We start from the raw sequence: 26,531 nt of genomic DNA on the forward strand, positions 1-26,531 counted from the left end.
CAAAAAGTCTATATACAGTGAGTGCAAATGAGGTAAGTTAAGGAAATAAATAGGCCGTGTTAAGACACGTTGTTAGACCATTTTACACAAACGTTCATCATGGAGTTATGTTTGGTCTCCTAACTGTATACATTGTTGCAGAGTGATTACACGCAATTGTAAAGCACAACGGTTACTGCTGACACCCCTTCCTGCTTCTCACGCCTGGCTTGTGGGGATGTTGCTTGCAGGGTCTCAACTGCGCATGCTCCATGTAGAAGCGTTGTAATTTCGTCCTGTCAAAATGTACTAATTGAACATCGTTTCCGAGTTTGATAGTAGACTTTTGATTGTAGTTCAACTGTTACGCCAACGTAGTTATCCCTATTTGCTCAAATTACACAGCCGTTGCAAATGATATTAACAAATGAAGGGGACAAACCAGGAAATGATTTGTGTAATGCCCAGCGTGCAATTCGTTTTGTGAAGAAATAATGAAGTTGCAAAGTATGACACTTACCAAACGTCTCTCTTCGTTTGCATTGGTGGACTGTAATATCTCTGTGTTCTGTCGGCGGTATAGAGCTTTGGTTAAAATATATATATATATATTAACCATGACCCTGAATAGTAAGGCCGAGAACAGGCTGTGAACGTTTTTAATGAATCGGTAGTACACTCTGGTTTCTCTTCAGATCGCATAAATCTTTCGCCTTTTACTAAAGATTTCCGTGGAGAGGAACATTATGAGTATCAACTAATTTTTTGATGCCCGGCTTCACGGCTGGGCTTCCTACACTTGTTAATAGTAATATAAATATTTTGAATGTTGTAGGTAATCTGATGTTGACCTGTATTTTTATATTTTTGATCTCACCTTTATTTAACCAGGTAGGCAAATTGAGAACAAGTTATCATTTACAACTGCGACCTGGCCAAGATAAAGCTGTGCAACACGAACAACCACACAGAGTTACACGTGGAATAAACATACATAAGTTCAATAATAAAATACAAAAAGTATATTTACAGTGTGTGCAAGTGAGGTAGTGGTGAAATAATTACAATATAGCAATTAAACACTCGAGTGATAGATGTGCAGAAGATGAATGTGCAAGTAGAGATACTGGGGTGCAATGTTGTTGGATGGGCTATTTACAGATTGGCTATGTACAGGTGCAGTGGTGATCTGTGAGCTGCTCTGACAGCTAGTGCTTAAAGCTAGTGAGGGAGATATTTTTTTATTTAATTTTTTATTTCACCTTTATTTAACCAGGTAGGCTAGTTGAGAACAAGTTCTCATTTGCAACTGCGACCTGGCCAAGATAAAGCATAGCAGTGTGAACAGACAACACAGAGTTACACATGGAGTAAACAATTAACAAGTCAATAACACAGTAGAAAAAAAGAGTCTATATACATTGTGTGCAAAAGGCATGAGGAGGTAGGCGAATAATTACAATTTAGCAGGTTAACACTGGAGTGATAAATGATCAGATGGTCATGTACAGGTAGAGATATTGGTGTGCAAAAGAGCAGAAAAGTAAATAAATAAAAACAGTATGGGGATGAGGTAGGTAAAATTGGGTGGGCTATTTACCGATAGACTATGTACAGCTGCAGCGATCGGTTAGCTGCTCAGATAGCAGATGTTTGAAGTTGGTGAGGGAGATGAAAGTCTCCCTCACGATTTTTGCAATTCGTTCCAGTCACAGGCAACAGAGAACTGGAACAAAAGGCGGCCAAATGAGGTGTTGGCTTTAGGGATGATCAGTGAGATACACCTGCTGGAGCGCGTGCTACGGGTGGGTGTTGCCATCGTGACCAGTGAACTGAGATAAGGCGGAACTTTACCTAGCATGGACTTGTAGATGACCTGGAGCCAGTGGATCTGGCGACAGATATGGAGTGAGGGCCAGCCAACGAGAGCATACAGGTCGCAGTGGTGGGTAGTATATGGGGTTTAGGTGACAAAACGGATGGCACTGTGATAGACTGCATCCAATTTGCTGAGTAGAGTGTTGGAGGCTGTTTTGTAAATGACATCGCCAAGGTCGAGGATCGGTAGGATGGTCAGTTTTACGAGGAATGTTTATTTGGGGAACTTTAAATTGGAGCATCGGAGAAAAATGCAGCGCTCACAGTCCTGGTATCTGGTATCTTCTCAGTTAAAAGCAGGGGCAACTTCATGCAATGTGGTTTGAAAAAGTGTGATAGGTGGTGAATTATATCTAATTGTGATTTACTGTATTTTACAGTATCCAATACTAATATACAGGCAACTGGCAGCTTGTAAAGTTACTCTAAAACAACAGTATAGTGCATTACTGTAATCTTATTCCAGTAATTGTAACCATTGACTGGATTCAATTAATTGAGGGGAGATCGGGTGTGTATTTTACTTTAATTGCATGGGATTGGTGCAATCAGGTTGGCTGCTAGCTAATGGGTTTGCATATTACAGCATATCAATTGAATGCCAGTTTAGAAGCCTTCATTAAGGCCCAGAAGTGCAGGTGCTATAAAAACCAATTGCATACTCCTAGCCTCCTCACCTCATTCTAAAAACCCATTGGAGGAGAAAGTCAGAGGGGAGGGAAAGAGTATGCAATTGAGATTCTCCCAATGACCACAGCACAAAACAGACCGAAGGACATGGCAAATACTCAGCAAGGTGTGCGGCTTGCTGCCACTCCACCTGTCCGCTATACACGTTTAATTGATGGGGTACTACTACCACATATCAGTTGAATTTGTACAGCACTCTAACGGGTGGCACAAATGTAGCCTCTTACAAGGCACGCCTCAAAATATGTTAATGAGCCAGAAACATCATTACCATGCCACCACTAGTAGTCAAAATGTTTTTGCCACTCAAAAAATACGGTATGGTACTGTATTCTGTGGAGTGGAATTACACCATTCTATATACAGCAATTATTTCCCTGCCCACAACATTTCCCCACAATGCACCATAATGTACTGTATGCTGCAGTATAATGCTTCACAGTTTTTTACTGTCGTACAAATGTACCATATCAATCAGTTTCCATTACAGTGTACTATTATGTGTAATACATTTTCGAAATCATGTAAATGTTTTACACACCATGTTTGGTTGGTTCACTTCGGACCTTGATGTCTCTCAAACCTATCACTCAGAATTGAAAAAGTTGCCTGTTGCCAATCCCACAGTGCTGTGTGGTTACAGTAATGTACTGTTAAAGTTTCTTTAAAATTTCCAGTATAATTGACTGTTTATGCCTATAATCACCCAGAGAGTGTTGTCATTTATGGCAATTTACTGTAAATAATTAATAAGGGTCTTTACTGTTAGTTTGATTGTATAATCCTGTCAAAACAAAAAGATAGTTTTACAGTGCATGTGGCACTGGCAGTAGGCTACATTCTTTAGAAGCAGTAGCAGACAGTGTGTCAATACGTGTTGTTCTGTGATTAGGCTGAGGTTGGTTGTATAACCAGTGTGTGTGTAACCAGTGTGTATTCTACCGGTATGTATAGGTGAGCAGAGGTCTGGTGAGAGAGATAAGATAATACACTGCGTATCTGTCACCCTGTCTGTATTAGAGCTTAGATCCACCTCTTATTGAGGTTTGTTATACATGCAAATAGGCCCTGTTCTACCTTCTCATCAACACGATCAGTTATATGGTTCAGGTGAATTCATCTGAGGAATTTGTTGGGTGTGTTTTTGTACTGTTGTGTCTCTGTTTTTGTGTAGTTTTTAGTCATTAGTATTTGTGAATAATTATGAATGATTAATTTAATTAGACCAATATTAAAATACTTTGCTAATAACCACTACTACCCACCAGGTGGTGACAGTACTTCATTGAGACGTGGGAAGTGTGAAACTGCTGTTGAACTGGGATGTTGTTGAATCACTGAAGCGAATAACCTACTGAAGCGAACCAAAAAGAGGAGCAAAATGAAAACTAGGGAAAATCAGAGAAAGTATTTTAAAATAATAATAATAATAATATGGAGAGCCAACTAAAGGTGTTAACACTCCACATCTCTCAAGCCAAGTGGTGCACTGGGCACGCTGCTCTTAGAAATCTATGCCAGGACATGGACATTGATTCTACTGTAGTCCATGTGGGTTTCAATGGCATTATGAAGGGTAGCTCTGAACAGTTGAAACTGGATTTCAAAGAGCTGATTGACTCTGCTAGACACTAATAAAATTAGTCATTATATCTGGCCCTGTGCCCTCTCTGAATCGTGGCATTGAACACTTTAGCAGGATTCTTTCTCTTCAAAACTGGCTACGTGATTATTGCAGCTCAATGGGTGTAGCTTTTGTTGACAATTTCAAAACCTTTTGGAAACACGACTCGTTTTATAAGGGGGATGGGACCCACCCAGATCACTTGGGTTTCTGGAACCTTTCACAGTATTATAAGGCTGTGTTGCGACAATGACTTGTCAATGACCCAAGCCCAGCTCAGTTAATCTCTACCATTGTGTCGCTGAGTCATGATAATGCTATAGCAAATGGTTATTGATAGACACAATGTAAGTAGCCTAATTTATGTCCCTCTAACTGCCCTGAATGCCTCTGCTGATCATACAGCTGTTGTAGGCAGAAATCATGTGTCTGAACTAGGGTTGCACATTTTGGGGAATAGTCAGAGGTGGAAACTTTCCGATGGAATTAACAGGAATATATGGGAATTAACAGGAATATATGGGAATTAACAGGAATATATGGGAATTAACAGGAATATATGGGAATTAATATGAATGCCATTTAAATGTAGATGTTTTTTTGCATTGGATATACAGTATATCAGAAAAGTGAGTACACCCCTCACATTTTTGTAAATATTTGAGTATATCTTTTCATGTGACAACACTGAACAAATGACACTTTGCTACAATGTAAAGTAGTGAGTGTACCAGCTTGTTTAACAGTGTAAATTTGCTGTCCCCTCAAAATAACTCAACACACAGCCATTAATGTCTAAACCGCTGGCAACAAAAGTGAGTACACCCCTAAGTGAAAATGTCCACATTTGGCCAAATTAGCCATTTTCCCTCCCCGGTGTCATGTGACTCGTTCGTGTTACAAGGTCTCAGGTGTGAATGGGGAGCAGGTGTGTTAAATTTGGTGTCATCGCTCTCACACTCCCTCATACTGACTGGTCACTGGAAGTTCAACATGGCACCTCATGGCAAAGAACTCTCTGAGGATCTGAAAAAAAGAATTGTTGCTCTACATAAAGATGGTCTGGGCTATAAGAAGATTGCCAAGACCCTGAAACTGAGCTGCAGCACGGTGGCCAAGGCCATACAGCGGTTTAACTGGACAGGTTCCACTCAGAACAGGCCTCGCCATGGATGACCAAAGAAGTTGAGTGCACGTGCTCAGCGTCATATCCAGAGGTTGTCTTTGGGAAATAGACGTATGAGTGCTGCCAGCATTGCTGCAGAGGTTGAAGGGGTGGGGGGTCAGCCTGTCAGTGCTCAGACCATACGCCATACACTGCATCAAATTGGTCTGCATGAAGGAAGCCTCTTCTAAAGATGATGCACAAGAAAGCCCGCAAATATTTTGCTGAAGACAAGCAGACTAAGGACATCGATTACTGGAACCATGTCCTGTGGTCTGATGAGACCAAGCTAAACGTATTTGGTTCAGATGGTGTCAAGCGTGTGTGGCGGCAACCAGGTGAGGAGTACAAAGGCAAGTGTGTCTGGTGGGAGTGTCATGGTCTGGGGCTGCATGAGTGCTGCCGGCACTGGGGAGCTACAGTTCATTGAGGGAACCATGAGATATACATGGAACCACCTCCTCCATGTATATCTCACTAGGTCAGGATATTAAACCTCCTCCATGTACAGTGGGGCAAAAAAGTTTTTGGTCAATAACAAAAGTTTATCTCAATACTTTGTTATATACCCTTTGTTGGCAATGACAGAGGTCAAACGTTTTTTGTAAGTCTTCACAAGGTTTTCACACACTGTTGCTGGTATTTTGGCCCATTTCTGCATGCAGATCTCCTCTAGAGCAGTGATGTTTTGGGGCTGTTGCTGGGCAACACAGACTTTCTACTCCCTCCAAAGATTTTCTATGGGGTTGAGATCTGGAGACTGGCTAGGCCACTCCAGGACCTTGGAATGCTTCTTACGAAGCCACTCCTTTGTTGCCCGGGCGGTGTGTTTGGGATCATTGTCATGCTGAAAGACCCAGCCACGTTTCATCTTCAATGCCCTTGCTGATGGAAGGAGGTTTTCACTCAAAATCTCACGATACATGGCCCCATTCATTCTTTCCTTTACACGGATCAGTCGTCCTGGTCCCTTTGCAGAAAAACAGCCCCAAAGCATGATGTTTCCACCCCCATGCTTAGGGTGGTATGGTACACAGTAGGTATGGTGTTCTTTGGATGCAACTCAGCATTCTTTGTCCTCCAAACACGACGAGTTGAGTTTTTACCAAAAAGTTATATTTTAGGTTTCATCTGACCATATGACATTCTCCCAATTTTCTTCTGGATCATCCAAATGCTCTCTAGCAAACTTCAGACGGGCCTGGACATGAACTGGCTTAAGCAGGGGGACACGTCTGGCACTGCAAGATTTGAGTCCCTGGCGGCATAGTGTGTTACTGATGGTAGGCTTTACTTTGGTCCCAGCTCTCTGCAGGTCATTCACTACGTCTCCCCGTGTGGTTCTGGGATTTTTGCTCACCGTTCTTGTGATCATTTTGACCCCACGGGGTGAGATCTTGCGTGGAGCCCCAGATCGAGGGAGATTATCAGTGGTCTTGTATGTCTTCCATTTCCTACTATTTGCTCCCACAGTTGATTTCTTCAAACCAATCTGCTTACCTGTTGCAGATTCAGTCTTCCCAGCCTGGTGCAGGTCTACAATTTTGTTTCTGGTGTCCTTTGACAGCTCTTTGGTCTTGCGCATAGTGGAGTTTGGAGTGTGACTGTTTGAGGTTGTGGACAGGTGTCTTTTTATACTGATAACAAGTTGAAACAGGTGCCATTAATACAGGTAACGAGTGGAGGACAGAGGAGCCTCTAAAAGAAGAAGTTACAGGTCTGTGAGAGCCAGAAATCTTGCTTGTTTGTAGGTGACCAAATACTTATTTTCCACCATAATTTGCAAATAAATTCATTAAAAATCCTACAACGTGATTTTTCTGGATTTCTTTCCTCATTTTTTTCTGTCATAGTTGAAGTGTACCTATGATGAAAATTACAGGCCTCTCTCATCTTTTTAAGTGGGAGAACTTGCACAATTGGTGGCTGACTGAATACTTTTTTGACCCACTGTTTATCTCACTAGGTCAGGATATTAAACCTCCTCCATGTATATCTCACTAGGTCAGGATATTAAACCTCCTCCATGTATATCTCACTAGGTCAGGATATTGAAGCCAAGATATATCCACTACTTCTAATATATCCATGACATTTGTGATTTCCTTAAGTGCACAAGGGTGATTTTCCTTTACGGTCCATTGAGGTATGTAAAACCATATTATAAACTTCCACCATAGTAATAGAGTCTTGTATTGCTTGTAGGTTTGATACATGCTTCTTAGAAAATGTATCAGCCTTATTTGGACCGTATAGATTGAGCCATATCTGTTTAAGGTCCAATAACACATTTAAAATCATTCATCTGCCTTGTGGATCTGTTTGCATTATTGTTAATTAATATCCTCACCTCTTTTGAGTTTCTTTGCCCATGGGAGAAGTATATTTTGCCTCCCCCAGTCCTTTTTTCCACACAACTTTATCTAAAATTGTTGAATGAGTTTCCTGTAAACAATAGATATTCTATTCCTTGTCTTTTAGCCAGGTAAATACTGATTGCCAGGTGGTGAGGGTAGGCAACAACATCTCCACCCCGCTGATCCTCAACACTGGGGCCCCACAAGGGTGGGTTCTGAGCCCTCTCCTGTACTCCCTGTTCACCCACGACTGCGTGGCCACGCACGCCTCCAACTCAATCATCAAGGTTGCGGACAACACAAAAGTGGTAGGCTTGATTACCAACAACGACGAGACGGCCTACAGGGAGGAGGTGAGGGCCCTCGGAGTGTGGTGTCAGGAAAATAACCTCACACTCAATGTCATCAAAACAAAGGAGATGATTGTGGACTTCAGGAAACAGCAGAGGGAACACCCCCTATCCACATCGATGGAACAGTAGTGGAGAGGGTAGCAAGTTTTAAGTTCCTCGGCATACACATCACAGACAAACTCCACCCACACATCACATCCACCCACACGGACAGCATCGTGAAGAAGGCGCAGCAGCGCCTCTTCAACCTCAGGAGGCTGAAAAAATTTGGCTTGTCACCAAAAGCACTCACAAACTTCTACAGATGCACAATCGAGAGCATCCTGGCAGGCTGTATCACCGCCTGGTACGGCAACTGCTCCGCCCACAACCGTAAGGCTCTCCAGAGGGTAGTGAGGTCTGCACAACGCATCACCGGGGGCAAACTACCTGCCCTCCAGGACACCTACACCACCCGATGTTACAGGAAGGCCATAAAGATCATCAAGGACATCAACCACCCGAGCCACTGCCTGTTCACCCCGCTATCATCCAGAAGGCGAGGTCAGTACATGTGCATCAAAGCTGGGACCGAGAGACTGAAAAACAGCTTCTATCTCAAGGCCATCAGACTGTTAAACAGCCACCACTAACATTGAGTGGCTGCTGCCAACACACTGACTCAACTCCAGCCACTTTAATAATGGGAATTGATGGGAAATTATGTAAAATATATCACTAGCCACTTTAAACAATGCTACCTAATATAATGTTTACATTACATTATTCATCTCATATGTATACGTATATACTGTATTATATCATCTCTGCATCTTTATGTAATACATGTATCACTAGCCACTTTAAACAACTTATATAATGTTACTTACCCTACATTATTCATCATATGCATACGTAGATACTGTACTCTATATCATCTTTATGTAATACATGTATCACTAGCCACTTTAACTATGCCACTTTGTTTACATACTCATCTCATATGTATATACTGTACTCGATACCATCTACTGTATCTTGCCTATGCCGCTCTGTACCATCACTCATTCATATATCTTTATGTACATATTCTTTATCCCCTTACACTTGTGTGTATAAGACAGTAGTTTTGGAATTGTTAGTTAGATTACTTGTTGGTTATTACTGCATTGTCGGAACTAGAAGCACAAGCATTTCGCTACACTCGCATTAACATCTGCTAACCATTTGTATGTGACAAATAAAATTTGATTTGTCTTTTCTTATCTGCAAAGCCATTACAATTATAGCTTTTACAATCACCATTTACCATAATGAGATACAAGTTTAAATTATATTTATCATAATATATGTTTTTAACCTTAGCATTAAAAAGTGCCATAGCAATTGAATGTCCATGCAAGAATGCCCCGAATTGAGGGCTGCAGTTGGACACGATTGGGTTCAGCGGCTCCAGAGACGTGTTCCGACCACCAACAGTATCATGTACGCGCAGAAAAATAGAGAATGGAAATAATGGATAAATTAATGCATTGTGTAAGAATGAAATGAATTGATTATTGAATGTTATCGATGGACACAGCTTTGTAGAACCAAAACATACACAGCCTGCCTCTGCTCTCAACACCCGAGAACGAATCGTTCGGGTGGCTGCAGCAGTTCGAGAACGATAGCCTACTAGGCAAATAGCCCTCGCGGCAGTCAAGCAGTTGGATTCCGCAAAGAGTCGTTCACAATCTTGTCCGGTTGCGGCCCACAACTAGACTTCGTTTCAAATATATACATTAATAATCTTATTTGTACGCCTAGCAATCAACAATTGCACATTGTTTGAGGCACAGTTTTATACGTTTCAGTCATATTTGACAGCTCCAATATGCCCCTATGGTGAAGAAATGGCTTGTAGACTAATGATTCTTTTTAGTTCATTGTTCGCCGACACAACAGTCAGATTAATATAATAGTTCGATAACAACGTTTACATGCTTTGCAATAACGATTTCCCTAATAATCTTGTTTATAATGGACACATCTGAAATCAGGTTACTGATGGCATACTGATAAATGTATGCTCATTGATTTATTCTCTGCCTTGCAATATACTACTTTCAGTTGCCCTATCTCTTTACTTATTTACACAACTAATTGGATGAAGTGTGTGTTTGTGTGAGAGAGAGTGTGTGTGTGTGTGTGTGTGTGTGTGTGTGTGTGTGTAGTTGGCTAGGCTGCTAGGCTGCTGACAGATCCGGTTATAGAAGGTAGAAGAGATACTCACTCACTCAGAGGCGTAGATGACACCAGACCGTTGCAGTGTAAACGGTGTAGAATATTTGGACAAAGTGTCTACAGGTGGAGGAATCTGAGATGTTGAAGTTGTGGAAAAGGAGGTCATGGTGAATGTTATGAAGAAGCTGTGAAGTGCTACAACTGTGTTGGAAAGCATGAAGCTACATATTTGGAGTGCTCTGACCAGGGCGGAAGAGAACGTGGTTGCCAAAGTCAGGGCCGTCCAGAGCATTTCATATGTAGTGGCTGTCAAAAGGGTGGAGGGAATGAAAGGTACTCTTGAGGACTCCATGGTGTTGGAAGATGGACATTATTGTGGATGTGGCAGAGGGGTTCCTGGGACTAAAAGATTTCTCAAGGAAGGAATTATAATTATCGCCATAGCCCTCATATACTAAATCTGTATTGCCTTTGCTAGTAGAAATATTCAGAGAAAATGTGTGGGAAGTTGACTGTTGACCTGGGGTGTATTCATTAGTCGGATTCTGTTACAAAACATTTAGCAATGGAAACAATTTACTCCAAACTGAACATTTTTTGCAATGAAAACCAGAGTTTCTATTTGACAAATTCAGGTAGGTCCCTCCCATAGAGAATGATAGAGGCCACTCTAGTGGCCAAAAGGCCAGTTTAGCATGGGCAGCAGCACCATTGAGGGCTTCCACCATTTTAATGTAGTCAATTGGTGGGACTTCCAACTTCATGTCCAACCAAGTCATCAGGAGGGATCAGCCAATCGTGAAGAAGAAGATTGACTACTTTAAAATAGAGATGGTGTCAATGGCGCTATCCATGATGATCATAGACGCTATAATGGCACAAATGAAAAAAGATGAGTCCTCTATCTATCTCTATGGTCCCACCCCGTTTTGTTAAGTTTACTCCAGGAACCCAACAGAAGCAAACAGAGCAAACAATTTTCTTTTGCAAGACATTTTGCAACAGACAAGACATTTTGCAACAGACAAGACATTTTGCAACAGACAAGACATTTTGCAACAGACAAGACATTTTGCAATGTAATCTGACTAATAAATAAACCCCAGACTTAAAATAAACTAGTAAACTATAACAGGGTGGTGCCTCCATGAATTCCGGTAATCATGTGAAGGCTGGTGCCGGCCCTGGGGTTAGGGTAAGGGTAAGGGTAAGGGTTGGGGTTAGGGTAAGGGTAAGGGTTGGGGTTAGGGTAAGGGTAAGGGTTGGGGTTAGGGTAAGGGTTAGGGTTAGGGTGGGGTTAGGGTAAGGGCTAGGGTAAGGGTAAGGGTTGGGGTTAGGGTTAGGGTTGGGTAAGGGTTGGGGTTAGGGTAAGGGTTAGGGTAAGGGCTAGGGTTAGGGTAAGGGCTAGGGTAAGGGTTGGGGTAAGGGTTGTGGTTAGGGTAAGGGTTAGGGTAAGGGCTAGGGTTGGGGTTAGGGTAAGGGTTAGGGTTGGGGTTAGGGTAAGGGTTAGGGTTGGGGTTAGGGTAAGGGTTAGGGTTAGGGTTAGGGTTAGGGCTAGGGTTAGGGTAAGGGTTGGGGTTGGGGTTAGGGCTAGGGTTAGGGTTGGGGTTGGGGTTAGGGTTAGGGTTAGGGTTAGGGTAAGGGCTAGGGTAAGGGTAAGGGCTAGGGTTGGGGTTAGGGTTAGGGCTAGGGTTAGGGTTAGGGTAAGGGTTGGGGTTAGGGTTAGGGTAAGGGCTAGGGTAAGGGTAAGGGTTAGGGTTAGGGTTAGGCTAGGGTAGGGTTGGGGTTAGGGTAAGGGCTAGGGTTAAGGGTTAGGGTAGGGTTAGGGTTAGGGTAAGGGTAAGGGCTAGGGTAAGGGTAAGGGTAAGGGTAAGGGCTAGGGTTGGGGTTGGGGTTAGGGTTAGGGCTAGGGTTAGGGTAAGGGTTAGGGTTAGGGTTAGGGTTAGGGCTAGGGTAGGGTAAGGGTAAGGGCTAGGGTTGGGGTTAGGGCTAGGGTTAGGGTAAGGGCTAGGGTTAGGGTTAGGGTTGGGGTAGGGTTAGGGTAAGGGTTAGGGTTAGGGTTGGGGTTAGGGTAAGGGTTAGGGTTGGGCTAGGGTTAGGGTTAGGGTTAGGGTAAGGGTTAGGCTAGGGTTAGGGTTGGGGCTAGGGTTAGGGTAAGGGTTGGAGTAAGGGTTAGGGTTAGGGTAAGGGTTAGGGTAAGGGTTGGGGTTAGGGTTAGGGTTAGGGTTAGGGTTAGGGTAAGGGTTAGGGTAAGGGTTAGGGTTGGGGTAAGGGTTAGGGTAAGGGCTAGGGTTGGGGTTAGGGTAAGGGTTAGGGTTAGGGTTAGGGTAAGGGTAAGGGTTAGGGTTGGGGTTAGGGTAAGGGTTAGGGTTAGGGTAAGGGTTAGGGTAAGGGTTAGAGTTAGGGTAAGGGTTGGGGTTAGGGTAAGGGTTAGGGTTAGGGTTAGGGTAAGGGTAAGGGTTAGGGTTGGGGTTAGGGTAAGGGTTGGGGTTGGGGTAAGGGTTGGGGTAAGGGTTAGGGTAAGGGTTAAGCACAGGAGGTTGCACCTTTAATTGGGGAGAACGGGGGTATCCAAATAAAGTGCTGGCCATCTTTCTCTTCCTAATAGCTGTAATTGCATGGATGTGTACTTTGACCTATTTGTTTTTCTGTTCTTCCTCCTCTCAGTCCCTCTGTCTCTCCCTGATTGCTGATTGGAAAGAGGTACGTTGTCAGTTTGAGTGTGTGACTGTGGGTATGTTTCTTAGATTGTGTGGTGTGTCTCTCCCTGACTCCAGGCGACAGTGGAAAGAGAGGTGAGGCGCAGGCAGTGCGTGATGGACGTGTATCAGGAGGGATTAGTGGTAAACATAGGCAGGCGTGTTCTCTCTCTGACGAGGCGGATTTCAATCTCTCTCTCTCTCTCTCCCAACTGTTTAAACTGCTAGTGTCTCATTCTCTCCAAACAACTGACTGCTCTCATCTCCCATGGCTCCGTAATATTTGTGTGTGTGGGGGTGTGTTTTTATCTCCCTGTCTGTGTGTGTTTGAGAAAGTGATTCAGTCTCTCTTTCTGTGCGATGGCACTACTGCCTAAGGAGGCAGAACGATTCGATGGGCTATCTCTGCTATACTGGTATGTCCCTCTTTCAATTTGTTTTCCCTCTATTTGCTTAATCACCCTCTTCACTCTTAATCTAGTTTCTCTTTTAAAGTCATTTTTTTAAATTGAAGGGTGAAAATATGTCCAGTAATTTACATTTTGTTGCATCTAAAATTCTACTTCCTTTCACCTCTGAGCCTTACAGTAGGAGGAGGTGCGTGCATGTGTGTGTGTGTGTGTTGCTCAGAGACTTGTGCAGGGGAAGCCACAAGGAAGCCTTTATGTGTATGTTTACTTGACTGTTCTTTGCAGTGCTGTAATGTACGAGTTTAGCTGCACTACATATGTAGAGTTGGAGATGGAAGTGTATCCTATAGACGGAGGTTTATAAATGGCCTATAGCAGCTGGAGCCCTGTGACCGCTCCTGGCCAGTCCTGTCACAGCAGGAGGACGAAGGGAAGACAGATTAGCCCGTATTAAGTGATCAGTTACATGTTTGTTCTAACCGTCGATACTCCGCAAGTAACTCACTACATTCTTATAAATAAAGGTGCAAGTAGGAACGAAATAGGGTTATTGAGAGCAATGCCATAGGGGAACTATTTTAGTGTCTGAAGAACCATACAAAAATCCTCCAGGACTGGAATTGAATAGCCCTGCTGTAGGGTTTTAAGCTTATTTGCATATTTCCCAGGGTGCGTTTGGAGTGAATTTTAGAGTTACCAGTACCACCCATGACTGTGGTTGTTGCATTCTTTAATTTTCAGTCCTTTTGCCTTTACCAAGTGAGATCCTAAGTGAATATGTTGTAATTAAAATGTAATTTTAAAAAAATACAATGGATATTTCATAATGCCTTCTTTTGAGGGCCTAGTTGTACCCTCATACAGTGGCCTGAAACTCATACACTGGAAAACAAAAAAATCCTGTTGTTCTTATGGTAGTTTATGACAGTAAGTTACATGAATTACTCAAAAAAAAGTATAGTATGTTACTGTAAATTCAGAATAAACTTTGATTTAACAGTAAATTACTGTTATTTTTACAATTTACGTTAACATACTGTACTTAATTTATATACAGTGCCTTGCGAAAGTATTCGGCCCCCTTGAACTTTGCGACCTTTTGCCACATTTCAGGCTTCAAACATAAAGATATAAAACTGTATTTTTTTGTGAAGAATCAACAACAAGTGGGACACAATCATGAAGTGGAACGACATTTATTGGATATTTCAAACTTTTTTAACAAATCAAAAACTGAAAAATTGGGCGTGCAAAATTATTCAGCCCCTTTACTTTCAGTGCAGCAAACTCTCTCCAGAAGTTCAGTGAGGATCTCTGAATGATCCAATGTTGACCTAAATGACTAATGATGATAAATACAATCCACCTGTGTGTAATCAAGTCTCCGTATAAATGCACCTGCACTGTGATAGTCTCAGAGGTCCGTTAAAAGCGCAGAGAGCATCATGAAGAACAAGGAACACACCAGGCAGGTCCGAGATACTGTTGTGAAGAAGTTTAAAGCTGGATTTGGATACAAAAAGATTTCCCAAGCTTTAAACATCCCAAGGAGCACTGTGCAAGCGATAATATTGAAATGGAAGGAGTATCAGACCACTGCAAATCTACCAAGACCTGGCCGTCCCTCTAAACTTTCAGCTCATACAAGGAGAAGACTGATCAGAGATGCAGCCAAGAGGCCCATGATCACTCTGGATGAACTGCAGAGATCTACAGCTGAGGTGGGAGACTGTCCATAGGACAACAATCAGTCGTATATTGCACAAATCTGGCCTTTATGGAAGAGTGGCAAGAAGAAAGCCATTTCTTAAAGATATCCATAAAAAGTCTTGTTTAAAGTTTGCCACAAGCCACCTGGGAGACACACCAAACATGTGGAAGAAGGTGCTCTGGTCAGATGAAACCAAAATTGAACTTTTTGGCAACAATGCAAAACATTATGTTTGGCGTAAAAGCAACACAGCTCATCACCCTGAGCACACCATCCCCACTGTCAAACATGGTGGTGGCAGCATCATGGTTTGGGCCTGCTTTTCTTCAGCAGGGACAGGGAAGAGGGTTAAAATTGATGGGAAGATGGATGGAGCCAAATACAGGACCATTCTGGAAGAAAACCTGATGGAGTCTGCAAAAGACCTGAGACTGGGACGGAGATTTGTCTTCCAACAAGACAATGATCCAAAACATAAAGCAAAATCTACAATGGAATGGTTCAAAAATAAACATATCCAGGTGTATGAATGGCCAAGTCAAAGTCCAGACCTGAATCCAATCGAGAATCTGTGGAAAGAACTGAAAACTGCTGTTCACAAATGCTCTCCATCCAACCTCACTGAGCTCGAGCTGTTTTGCAAGGAGGAATGGGAAAAAATTTCAGTCTCTCGATGTGGAAAACTGATAGAGACATACCCCAAGCGACTTACAGCTGTAATCGCAGCAAAAGGTGGCGCTACAAAGTATTAACTTAAAGGGGGCTGAATAATTTTGCACGCCCAATTTTTCAGTTTTTGATTTGTTAAAAAAGTTTGAAATATCCAATAAATGTCGTTCCACTTCATGATTGTGTCCCACTTGTTGTTGATTCTTCACAAAACAATACAGTTTTATATCTTTATGTTTGAAGCCTGAAATGTGGCAAAAGGTCGCAAAGTTCAAGGGGGCCGAATACTTTCGCAAGGCACTGTATATATATTTTTTTACAGTAACTCACAGGTAACTGGCTGCTAATTAATTACTGTAAAAACTATAGGATTAGCCAATTTGCTGTGTGCTATGAAAGGTACACATCTGCAGGCTTCAATACATACCTTTTTTCAAAGAACCTTTGAGAATTCTGAAGAACTGTAGATGCCACTCAAGAACCCCACAGTTAACTCAAAAGGTTATTTATCGGGCAAGGAACATTAAGAGCTGAGGAAGAACCATTTAAGAACCTTTTTTTTTTGTGTACAATGACTCACTCACTACAATGTCTATTATAGTGTTTATTGATTGTTAAGGGTTAAACAGTGTGTATGTGACACTGTAGGCTATATAAAACAAATATGGGTGAATGCATTATAGTCCTTTTGTAGGCTACAGGAACAACAGCTGTTTAGTGATCTTACTATGAGCCCTCGGAGTCTGTCTTGGCCATTTGTCTATTGGTTAGTGTAATCTCCTGGGCTAAATTTAGAAATGTGGGCTTTTGTTGTGAACGGGGATGGGGAAGAGTAGAGGACGGAGGAAACAAGAGGACAATATGGGAGGGGAAATGAGGGAGGAGACTGAAATGACAGGAGATGGAAGGGAAGAAGGAGAGGAGATAAGGAGGGAAGACAGGAGAGGAAAGTAAATGAAAGGAAAGGAGGTGGTAATGATTAAACGAGAGGAGTGAATAGGAAGGGAAAGAAGAGGCAGAGAGAGGAACCTTAGGAAACCAGGTCAGCTCTTCCTAAATCTGGAGTGTTAACTTCTAGCTGAACCCTTTTCCTCTGCTACTTCCAGGGTCATGAGCAGGGCAGAGACGGGCCATAGAAAATACCTCTTCCCTATATAGAAATTATTGGATTATGTTTTAAATGCTAATGAAAGTGCAGTAAATGTGTACATTTTCCTGTTTGAAAAATATATTGTTCAAAACAATCTGTTCAGTTACTTTGCCCCTCAGTGACTGTCAACAGCAGCTCCGGCCTCCGTGAACATTGCTTGGATTGTTTTACCAGGTATTTTCGATCAGGGCGAACTGCAGCATAAATCATAACAGCACAAAGTAAATGGACCTCTCTGAGGCGCTCAAATGTGCACGTCTACCTTTGATAAATAATGAGCTCTTATTCAGAGGGCTTTGGTTAAATGCGGAAGACACATTTCAATGGAATGCATTCAGTTGTACAACTAACTAGGTATCCCCCCCATTTCCATGCCAATTTCAACTCTTTCTAAACTAATATCTGAGTAACTCAGAAATATGAAGTTATTTCAGAATGAAAGTTACCTGGCTAGAAGATCATGCTTTGTGACAATATGTTAGCTAGCTATCCCCAGTTAGATCATGCTTTGTGACATTATGTTAGTTAGCTATCCCCAGTTAGCTATCCCCAGTTAGACCATGCTTTGTGACAATATGTTAGCTAGCTATCCCCAGTTAGATCATGCTTTGTGACAATATGTTAGCTAGATATCCCCAGTTAGATCATGCTTTGTGATAATATGTTAGCTAGCTATCCCCAGTTAGATCATGCTTTGTGACATTATGTTAGTTAGCTATCCCCAGTTAGCTATCCCCAGTTAGACCATGCTTTGTGACATTATGTTAGTTAGCTATCCCCAGTTAGCTATCCCCAGTTAGCTATCCCCAGTTAGCTATCCCCAGTTAGCTATCCCCAGTTAGATCATGCTTTCACTTATTGCATCTGCATGCTTGTTGCATTCTCCCTGATTTCCACTAGTTACCACAGCCATATTGTAAAAAAAAATTATGAAAACAGAAATGAGCTTTTTGGTTTTAATTTAAGGCTAGGGTTAGGCATAAGGTTAGCAGTGTGGTTAATGTTGTTAGTGTTGGTTTTAAAATAAGATTTTAAGAAGAAGAAATTGTAGAAATAGGAGGGGTTTATGACTCTGTAGCTGTGGTAACTAGTGATGACCATTCTCTCTGGTGCAATCGTTTTGTTCATGAGCTGGCTGCTCGTTCTAGCACAATCTAATCTGTTCCAAACAATGGCAGCATGTACAGTAGTAGTCATTCGTTTTTTTTGACATGCAAGATGGAAATAGGTATAGTTATGCTGTTGTTCAAATTCACAGATCGCTTTATATATCTTCTCAAATAAACTTCCTGTAGTTCGAAAACTTGTCATCATATTTCTGTCATGCTGCTTTGTTGACAACACCAACCACCTGGTGCTCCGGGTATTCAGCCAATCAGTTGCTGCCGCTGACGGAAACTCAGGAAACCAGGTCAGCTCTTCCTAAATCTGGAGTGTTAACCTCTAGCTGAACCCTTTCCCTCTGCTACTTCCAGGGTCATGAGCAGGGCAGAGACGAACATGCCAACACTTCATCAATTCTGAGTACTTATATATAATTTTCCCATTGACATCAATGAAGGATTTATGCACATGCTTTAGTTACGCAGGGATCTGTTGTAAAAGCATTCCACAACTCTAAATCGGTCCATAAACTGACAAGGTGTTGGATGATGAAAGCTTATAGGATAGCAAATGTGGGTAGGTCTGCTTATGACAAGGCATTTATTATCTAGCAGTTTTATAACAGGCAAAAGTGACGCTACATTAGCCGTTACAGGTTAGGTACTGTTTGGCGTAGCACAGAGAATTTTCAACCAACCTTAACTTGGTGATACTTCCTCAATTCTCGACTTGCAAGACAACCAATGTCTTCTAAACGTCCATGTCTAGTTGTCCAATGCTCCGTTATGAAATGAAATCAGTTTTTTGCTTAATGAAGTAATCCAACAATGTGTACGACGCCATCTTGTCTATTTAAAATCTTCTCTCGTTGATTGAGACATCATCATGACATGAAGTACTTTGAGTATGACACCCACCTGTCTCAATAATGAGGGAAGATTTGGAATAGATAAGATGGCGGCGTACAAATGGTTGGATTACTTCATGGAGCAACATTTTTTCTAAATTCAAACAAACCCCCTGAAACTAGACATGAACTTTTAGAAGACATTGGTTGTTTTCCAAATCAGGAATTGAGGGAATATCGATAAATTAAGGTTGGTCAAAAATTCTCTGTGCTACGCCAAACAGTACTTATCAGACAACTGGAACTGGAGTAATGGTCTGACCAGGTGATATTTTTTACATTTTTTTTATAGACCAGTTCATGTTTTGAATAGTCAGCACATGTAGCAGATGTCATATGGCCCTTTGGTGTGTATATCGTGGCTTCCCCCTCACTCTCTCTCTCTCTTTCTCTTTCTCTCTCTTTCGCTCTCTTTCGCTCTCTCGCTCCAAGTTTTAAGACTTAACAACAAGTCATAGATTCCTGGCAGAGACTATGGAACAAAGATTCTCAGAGCTTCTCTTTGTTCAACTCTGTCGTGATGTTGTATTGATTAATGTGCTGCTCGTCGATTGATTAACGGTTTAGAATTACGCGATTAAATGAATAAGGCAATTATTAAGCTGTGGCACCATGGGAAAGTTTTAGCTTTATTGAGTTTCTATTTCCCAAATTAACTCAAAGAATATCAGAATATCAATTTTATAACAGTCGCTAATTAGTCCATTTCCTCCACAGTCTCATTCTGAACGTCGCATAATCCCGGAATCTGCTCAAACCCGAGTCTCGCCAAATAAATCCCCCCACACCAATTGAGTTGATTATTTATTTGCTAACAAGCTAAAAATGCTAATATAAGATACACAAACACACAGTCTAGGCTATGGATTAGAACTTAGTATGATAAAACAGGCCACTAAGGGGCCAATACAATTTGACACGTGTTACACAAAATGGGGAGAAAAATACACTTGGGTGCATTTGTCAGCTATGCTTATTTGAACCCTAACCTTGCCCCGAACTGCTGCTCTTATGGGTCAGAATATAATGATGTAATTACATGTTGAAACTGTCCAATGGGGTGTCTCTGCGTGGACCGGATTCCGACCTCTCTGTTGGCGGTCCGTCTTCAACCTGGTGTCACTCTATTCTCCTCACGATGTCAGTGTCCTTTCTCTTAGTGGTCTGTTTCCTCGTCCTCGCTCTGAAAAGGGGTCTTCTGAGGAGGGCTAATCAGCCGTGTGGATGGTTCCAGCGTGGGAAGGAAAACAGTGTAGACACACGATTCCCTGGAGAGTGGTGACCAGGTGGTCCTGCTTGAATTCACCCCCTTTAGATACAGCTACTGGTCCGTAGCATAGGTTGTTAAAAGGTTCCTTTGTCTTCTTCAACCTCGTGTTGCGTTCTGGGTTTGCTGACCACTCAAACCTTGGCTGCAGCTCAGGGTCACTTAGTCTGATATGTTAATTCTTAACTCACAGGTTTTATACCCTCGGGTCAGGAATGGGCATTTTCGCCTTTAGGGCAATTCTCTAGGCGTACCAAGTTATGAGGATTTTACTCAGATCCAATTTAGACAAATAACTTCACATTTCATCTTTAGAAAAGCATTCTCTTTGATCTGGACATTTTCCACACAACGTACAATATGCAAACATCAGGCACACACTAGGAAAACTCTTAAAGTTAAAATGTATTTGTTATAACATTGTCCTTTAACTTTTAATATCATAACAAAAATGACATTAATTTTATATTTAACTAGGCAGTTAAGGACAAATTCTTATTTACAATGATGGCCTAGGAACTGCCTTGTTCAGGGGCAGAATGACAGAGTTTTACCTTGTCAGCTCGGGGATTCGATCTAGCAACCTTTCGGTTACTGTCCCAACGCTCTAACCACTAAGCTACCTGCCGCCCCATTAATTTTCATATCCAATCCATTGCCATTACCACCATTGTGGCTGACGAAACCTATTGTCCCAAAGTCCATTTATTGCTTGTTAATGTTCTGAGGCCGGTTCACCATAGTGAGAGAACAAAGGAATTTTGTCTGCTGCCTTAGATTTACAGTGGGCGTGAGGTGTCATAAAACCCCCCCATCTCCATACCTCTCGATCTCTTCCCCTCTGGTGGGTGTGAGAGATCTCTCCGTAGGATTGTGGTCCACGGTAACCTAACCCAAGCAGGGCAATCATGACAACTCCTAATCCCCCATATTGGAGGATTAAACCATATTTATATTTTTGAGAATGTGGGAATGGTCCGTTGGTATTTAAAGAACAATCCTGTCGAAGTTGTTTTATTTTGTGACATCAGGAAGGATGGTAGCACAGAATAACGGTAGCTTTGGAAGTGTACATTTCTCAGTTATTATTTTTCTATTTGAATGTTGTGTAAATATATGATTGAATATGAAACTATTTGGGAGAAGATGTAATGTCATGTTGTCCTTCTATAGGAGATACTTGTTTAGTTATAAAGTTTTAACTAGTCAATGGCCACAACCTCGTGAGCCCAGGCATCACATTAGGCATTATAGAACCCCCCCCCCCTTCTTCCACAGAGTATAAAACCCACTTCCTTCAAAATGTATATTAAGTCAGAGAACGCCGGGACAGAGTCCTCACGTTGGAATGGCTACAATTCTATAGCCACGGAGACCATACAGCTGTAGTTGTGACTACACGGCTGGAAATTGTTAAACTCTGAGACTATCGATCACTAAAGAATAAGAGCAAACCTTAGATGTATAATTACTAAGCTGCAGCTGGAAATTACGTAAATCTAGTACAAGAATAGCGAGAACCGTGGAAGCATCTATTCTATGCAATGACCATCTGTAGACCTGACGTATCCATTACAACAGACACTATCCAGAGCTGCGGAGAAAGCTACAACCACAAAAGACATTGTGACTTCTGGGAAAGTTAACCAGAGACTCTCTGATGATCTGACTCTCCAGCAGACGGACCGGCGATTCCAACAGAGAAGACAACAACGACATACGGGCGTAAATATATACATTGCAATTATTCTCGAATGAGCGGCCGTTCATGTGTAAATTATTAGCATTTCAATTAATATAATTATCAACTGTGTGTAGTGAATCCATTTAGTCTTTCCCGCTCTTTCTAAGTCCCCACCCCTTTCCTTTGTCTACCAAGCCTTCATATCGGTATCGTCCGCTAGGGACTTTTTCTTTGCATCATGTAGTAACCCAAATGTCTACTGTTTGTTCATGTAATTCTGTGTGATTATTTAGTTACTTAGTAAATAAATAATTAAGCCAATTTGTATATCGCCGATTCATGATTTAGGCTAGGATTCGTACAGATATCCAAGTGTTTGCGACATTCAGTAATGAACTGATGAGGTAATAATAATAATTCATTAATGAGCGACTGTTTTGATAAGATATGAAAATATCTGAAGAGTTATATTTGGGAGCTTGACACTATATAATTGACATTTTTACGAGGTGCCCCAACTTCCTAGTTATTTAGTTACATGATTAGTTTAATCGCATAATTAAATTGCACATAGATAATTGATTCGATAATATACAGTCTTCACATTTAATGATAGTCCAGACACGATACAGAAAAACAAGAGATATTTGATGAACACAACAACCTATAAGTTTGTGGACTGGATCTTGATTCTGGTACAGTACCTGTGGTGTAAAAAAGTGGTTTCTTTTCATGACCAATGTCATCCAAGTAAAGCTCAAATTAGTGAAAGGTCTGGCCGCCAAATATACGGAACAGGTGCTGGGTACATGGCACAAGCTGAAGGGCAATTGATTAAACGCAGAGGTCAAGCAGCTGTTGGAAAAAGAAAGCCCCAATGAATGATCATCTGATAGGAAGTCTTCTGAAGGCTTTCAAGTCAAGACAATAGTTGGAACTGCAGTACATGGAGAATGTAAACAGCATACAGCCACACTGTCTGGGCCACAGATGTACTGTTGTATTGACTGTCAGATATAATGAATGCTCCCACAGTTTATTGTGCCAGAGCATTTATCAGTGTTTGGGTATAAGTACTGTGTATTTTTGTACACAGCACTTGCAAGTTATTGGATGTGCGTACACTACATTTGAAATGAATTGTATTGACTGTAGTCATCCAATGCCCTAGTTTGAACCCAAAGCTTTGTCCTCTGTTTCTTCCTGTATCTGTCTGTTTGTCCAGAGGATTACCTCCCAGCCCTGTCCTGTCCTCTCAGGTCTGCAGATTGGCAGCGGTGTTTTCCAATACCTAATGCACCTGTTTAGACTGTAATTACTTTTTTCATAATTGAAAAGATCTAAAAGCTCTTTGCTGCTGTAAACCATTTACACCCATCGGTGACGCAGCATGCAACACACACACACACACACACACACACACACACACACACACACACACACACACACACACACACACACACACACACAATTAAGGCCAAGAGTTTCTCCTGATCACATGATGTGGCCTGGAAAACCTTTTGACCGTCCTCATACAATGTACACGTCCAGCATAATGGCATTAATTCTCAACAACAAATCTTCTTTTCAGATTGGGTAAGTCCTTGGTTATTACTGTCATATGAAGCATTTTAATGCTGTGAATGGCTCATAGGGAGATTGGTCTGGACAGCCTGAGCTGATGTGATGCTGCCAGTCAAAGTCCCTGTGAAGAGATGAGACGGTGTGTTTTTGTTTTTCCCCTGATGCTGAAACCCTGTCAGTTTGTGTCTGGCGGCTGCTTCTGACCCCACATATACTCAGAACGCACCGACACAAACTCTCCACACACACCTGCAGCCGCTCTGGAATACCACACTCGCCCGCCTCACACACTCGCCTCACACACTTGCCAGACACTTTGGTGGCTCCGTAGACCACACACTCCCTACACACACACTCGCCTCACACACATGCCAGACACTTTGGTGGCTCCGTAGACCACACACTCCCTAAACACACACTCACTCGTGGCGGCTCCTGACACATTTCAGCTCGTCTGTAAAGCCACAGCTGGTTATGGAACATATTGGTGTGGCTCTGGGAACCTATTCTAACGAAATCCTTTGGACAATGATTCAATTACATCTTGAGACCGGAGATGAAAGCTCATCCGATGAAGCATGTGGCTGTGAGAGGTCTCTTTCCATCTTCCTTTATCTCTTCCATTCTCTTCCTCTATCCGTCATGAGCCTTCTTTTCTTTCCATCCACGAGGAAGGGGTTTAAAATAATATTTATTAGTTAAATGGGTAAACGTTGGGGTGACGTGACCGAGAAGGTGTTTGTGTGTTCCAGGACTGTCATGGGGCCTCACGGCATCAACCGGGCCATCGAGAGACTGGAGTTCTGCGACTGCAAGAAAGGACTGGGTCAGTATACATCTTGACCTCTAATGTAATATGCATTATGAATGGATGTAGCTATAGTCTATATACGTTTTAATCAGCTATAACTGGGCCCAGAGGTTTCCCTGGTCAGATTATGTAGTCAAGGAAAAACTCCTGGCCCTAGTAACGAATGATTATTATAGCAAGTCGAAGGGCGACATTTCCCTCTGCAAAAAGAGCTGAGCAGTGAGCTAACGCACCGCAACATTCTAAATAGTGGCAGCTCCAATACTGTATCAATTGCTCTAAAATGTGCTTTCTGCTTAATAGATTTCCCCTATAACCTTTATCTACTGGGGGTTCATAGAAGGTGTTGCTTTTGTCTCTTGTTCCTCATCCAGGGGTGAAGATCATCGGTGGCTACAGAGAGCAGACACGTGAGGAGTTTGGGATCTTCATCAAGCGGGTGTTACCGGGAGGGCTGGCTGCTCAGGATGGTACGTTACTTTCTGATGGTTGTTGTTTTTGGCTAATTTAGTATGTTGATAAATAACCTCTATTACAGATGATGATGGCAAAATGCTCTTTCTTTTTCTCTCTCTTTCCCTCTCTCTCTCTCGCTCTCTTTCCCTCTCTCTCGCTCTCTTTCCCTCTCTCTCGCTCTCTTTCTCTCTCGCTCTCTTTCCCTCTCTCTCCTCTCTTTCCCTCTCTCTCGCTCTTTCTTTCCCTCTCTCTCGCTCTCTTTTCCCTCTCTCTCGCTCTCTCTTTCTCTCTCTCTTTCCTCTCTCTCGCTCTCTTTCTCTTTCGCTCTCTTTCTCTCTCGCTCTCTTTCTCTCGCTCTTCTCTCTCGCTCTCTTTCCCTCTCTCTCGCTCTCTTTCCCTCTCTCTCGCTCTCTTTCCCTCTCTCTCGCTCTCTCTTTCCTCTCTCTCTCGCTCTCTTTCCCTCTCTCTCGCTCTCTTTCCCTCTCTCTCGCTCTCTTTCCCTCTCTCTCGCTCTCTTTCCCTCTCTCTCGCTCTCTTTCCCTCTTTCCTCTTTCCCTCTCTCTCGCTCTCTTTCCCTCTCTCTTCTCCTCTCTCTCGCTCTCTTTCCCTCTCTTCGCTCTCTTTCTCTCGCTCTCTTTCCCTCTCTCTCGCTCGCTCTCTTTCCCTCTCTCTCGCTCTCTTTCCTCTCTCTTTCCCTCTCGCTCTCTTCTCGCTCTCTTTCCTCTCTCGCTCTCTTTCCCTCTCTCTCGCTCTCTTTCCCTCTCTCTCGCTCTCTTTCCCTCTCTCTCGCTCTCTTTCCCTCTCTCTCGCTCTCTTTCCCTCTCTCTCGCTCTCTTTCCCTCTCTCTCGCTCTCTTTCCCTCTCTCTCGCTCTCTTTCCCTCTCTCTCGCTCTCTTTCCTCTCTCGCTCTCTTTCCTCTCTCTCGCTCTCTTTTCTCTCTCTCTCTTTCCTCTCTCTCTCTTCGCTCTCTCTCTCGCTCTCTTTCCCTCTCTCTCGCTCTCTTTCCCTCTCTCTCGCTCTCTTTCCCTCTCTCTCGCTTCTTCCCTCTCTCTCGCTCTCTTTCCCTCTCTCTCGCTCTCTTTCCCTCTCTCTCGCTCTCTTTCCCTCTCTCTCGCTCTCTTTCTCTCTCTCGCTCTCTTTCTCTCTTTCTCTTTCTCTCTTTCTCTCTCGCTCTCTTTCCCTCTCTCTCGCTCTCTTTCCCTCTCTCTCGCTCTCTCTCTTTCCTCTCTCTCTCTTTCCCTCTCTCTGCTCTCTTTCCCTCTCTTCTCTCTCTCTCTCGCTCTCTTTCCCTCTCTCGCTCTCTTTCCTCTCTCGCTCTCTTTTCTCTCGCTCTCTTTCCCTCTCTCGCTCTCTTTCCCTCTCTCTCGCTCTCTTTCCCTCTGGCTCTCTTTCATTCTCTCTCTCTCTCTCTCTCTCTCTCTCGCTGTCTCTTTCTCTCATTCTCTCTCTGTCTCTTCTCTCTCATTCTCTCTCTCTCTTTCTCTCATTCTCGCTCTTTCCCTCTCTCTTTCATTCTCTCTCTTTGTCTCTCTCTCTCTCTCGCTCTCTTTCACTCTCTCTCTCATTCTCTCTCTCTCTCTCTCTCGCTCTCTTTCTCTTTCTTCTCTCTCTCTCTGTCTCTCTCTCGTTCTCTCTCTCTTTCACTGTCTCTCGTTCTCTCTCTTTCACTGTCTCTCGTTCTCTCTCTCTTTCACTGTCTCTTGTTCTCTCTCTCTCTCTCGCTGTCTCTTTCACTCTCTCTCGTTCTCTCTCACTCTTGTTCTCTCTCTCTCTCCCGCTGTCTTTCATTCTCTCTCGCTGTCTCTTTCATTCTCTCTCGTTCTCTTTC

The 26,531-nt window shown here is 42.7% G+C and overlaps 1 protein-coding gene and 1 non-coding gene across 2 annotated transcripts in view; both read left to right on the top strand.

Annotated features, from left to right (window-relative positions):
- Positions 1 to 654: 654 nt before the first annotated feature.
- On the top strand, positions 655 to 770 carry LOC112236152. Its single transcript, XR_002951178.1, has one exon. It is a non-coding gene; the product is annotated as a U5 spliceosomal RNA (small nuclear RNA).
- A 12,417-nt stretch (positions 771 to 13,187) lies between these two features.
- The window catches only part of LOC112236149 (inaD-like protein), a 55,820-nt gene continuing 42,476 nt past the window's right edge, over positions 13,188 to 26,531 (top strand). The window contains exons 1-3 of the mRNA XM_042306297.1: positions 13,188 to 13,366; positions 24,189 to 24,262; positions 24,622 to 24,717. Coding sequence (XP_042162231.1) covers positions 13,311 to 13,366; positions 24,189 to 24,262; positions 24,622 to 24,717 — 226 coding nt within the window. The 5' untranslated portion in view covers positions 13,188 to 13,310. The remainder of the gene's footprint in view (positions 13,367 to 24,188; positions 24,263 to 24,621; positions 24,718 to 26,531) is intronic.

The sequence above is a fragment of the Oncorhynchus tshawytscha genome, linkage group LG25 (genome assembly GCF_018296145.1).
Source record: "Oncorhynchus tshawytscha isolate Ot180627B linkage group LG25, Otsh_v2.0, whole genome shotgun sequence".
Lineage (NCBI taxonomy): Eukaryota > Metazoa > Chordata > Actinopteri > Salmoniformes > Salmonidae > Oncorhynchus > Oncorhynchus tshawytscha.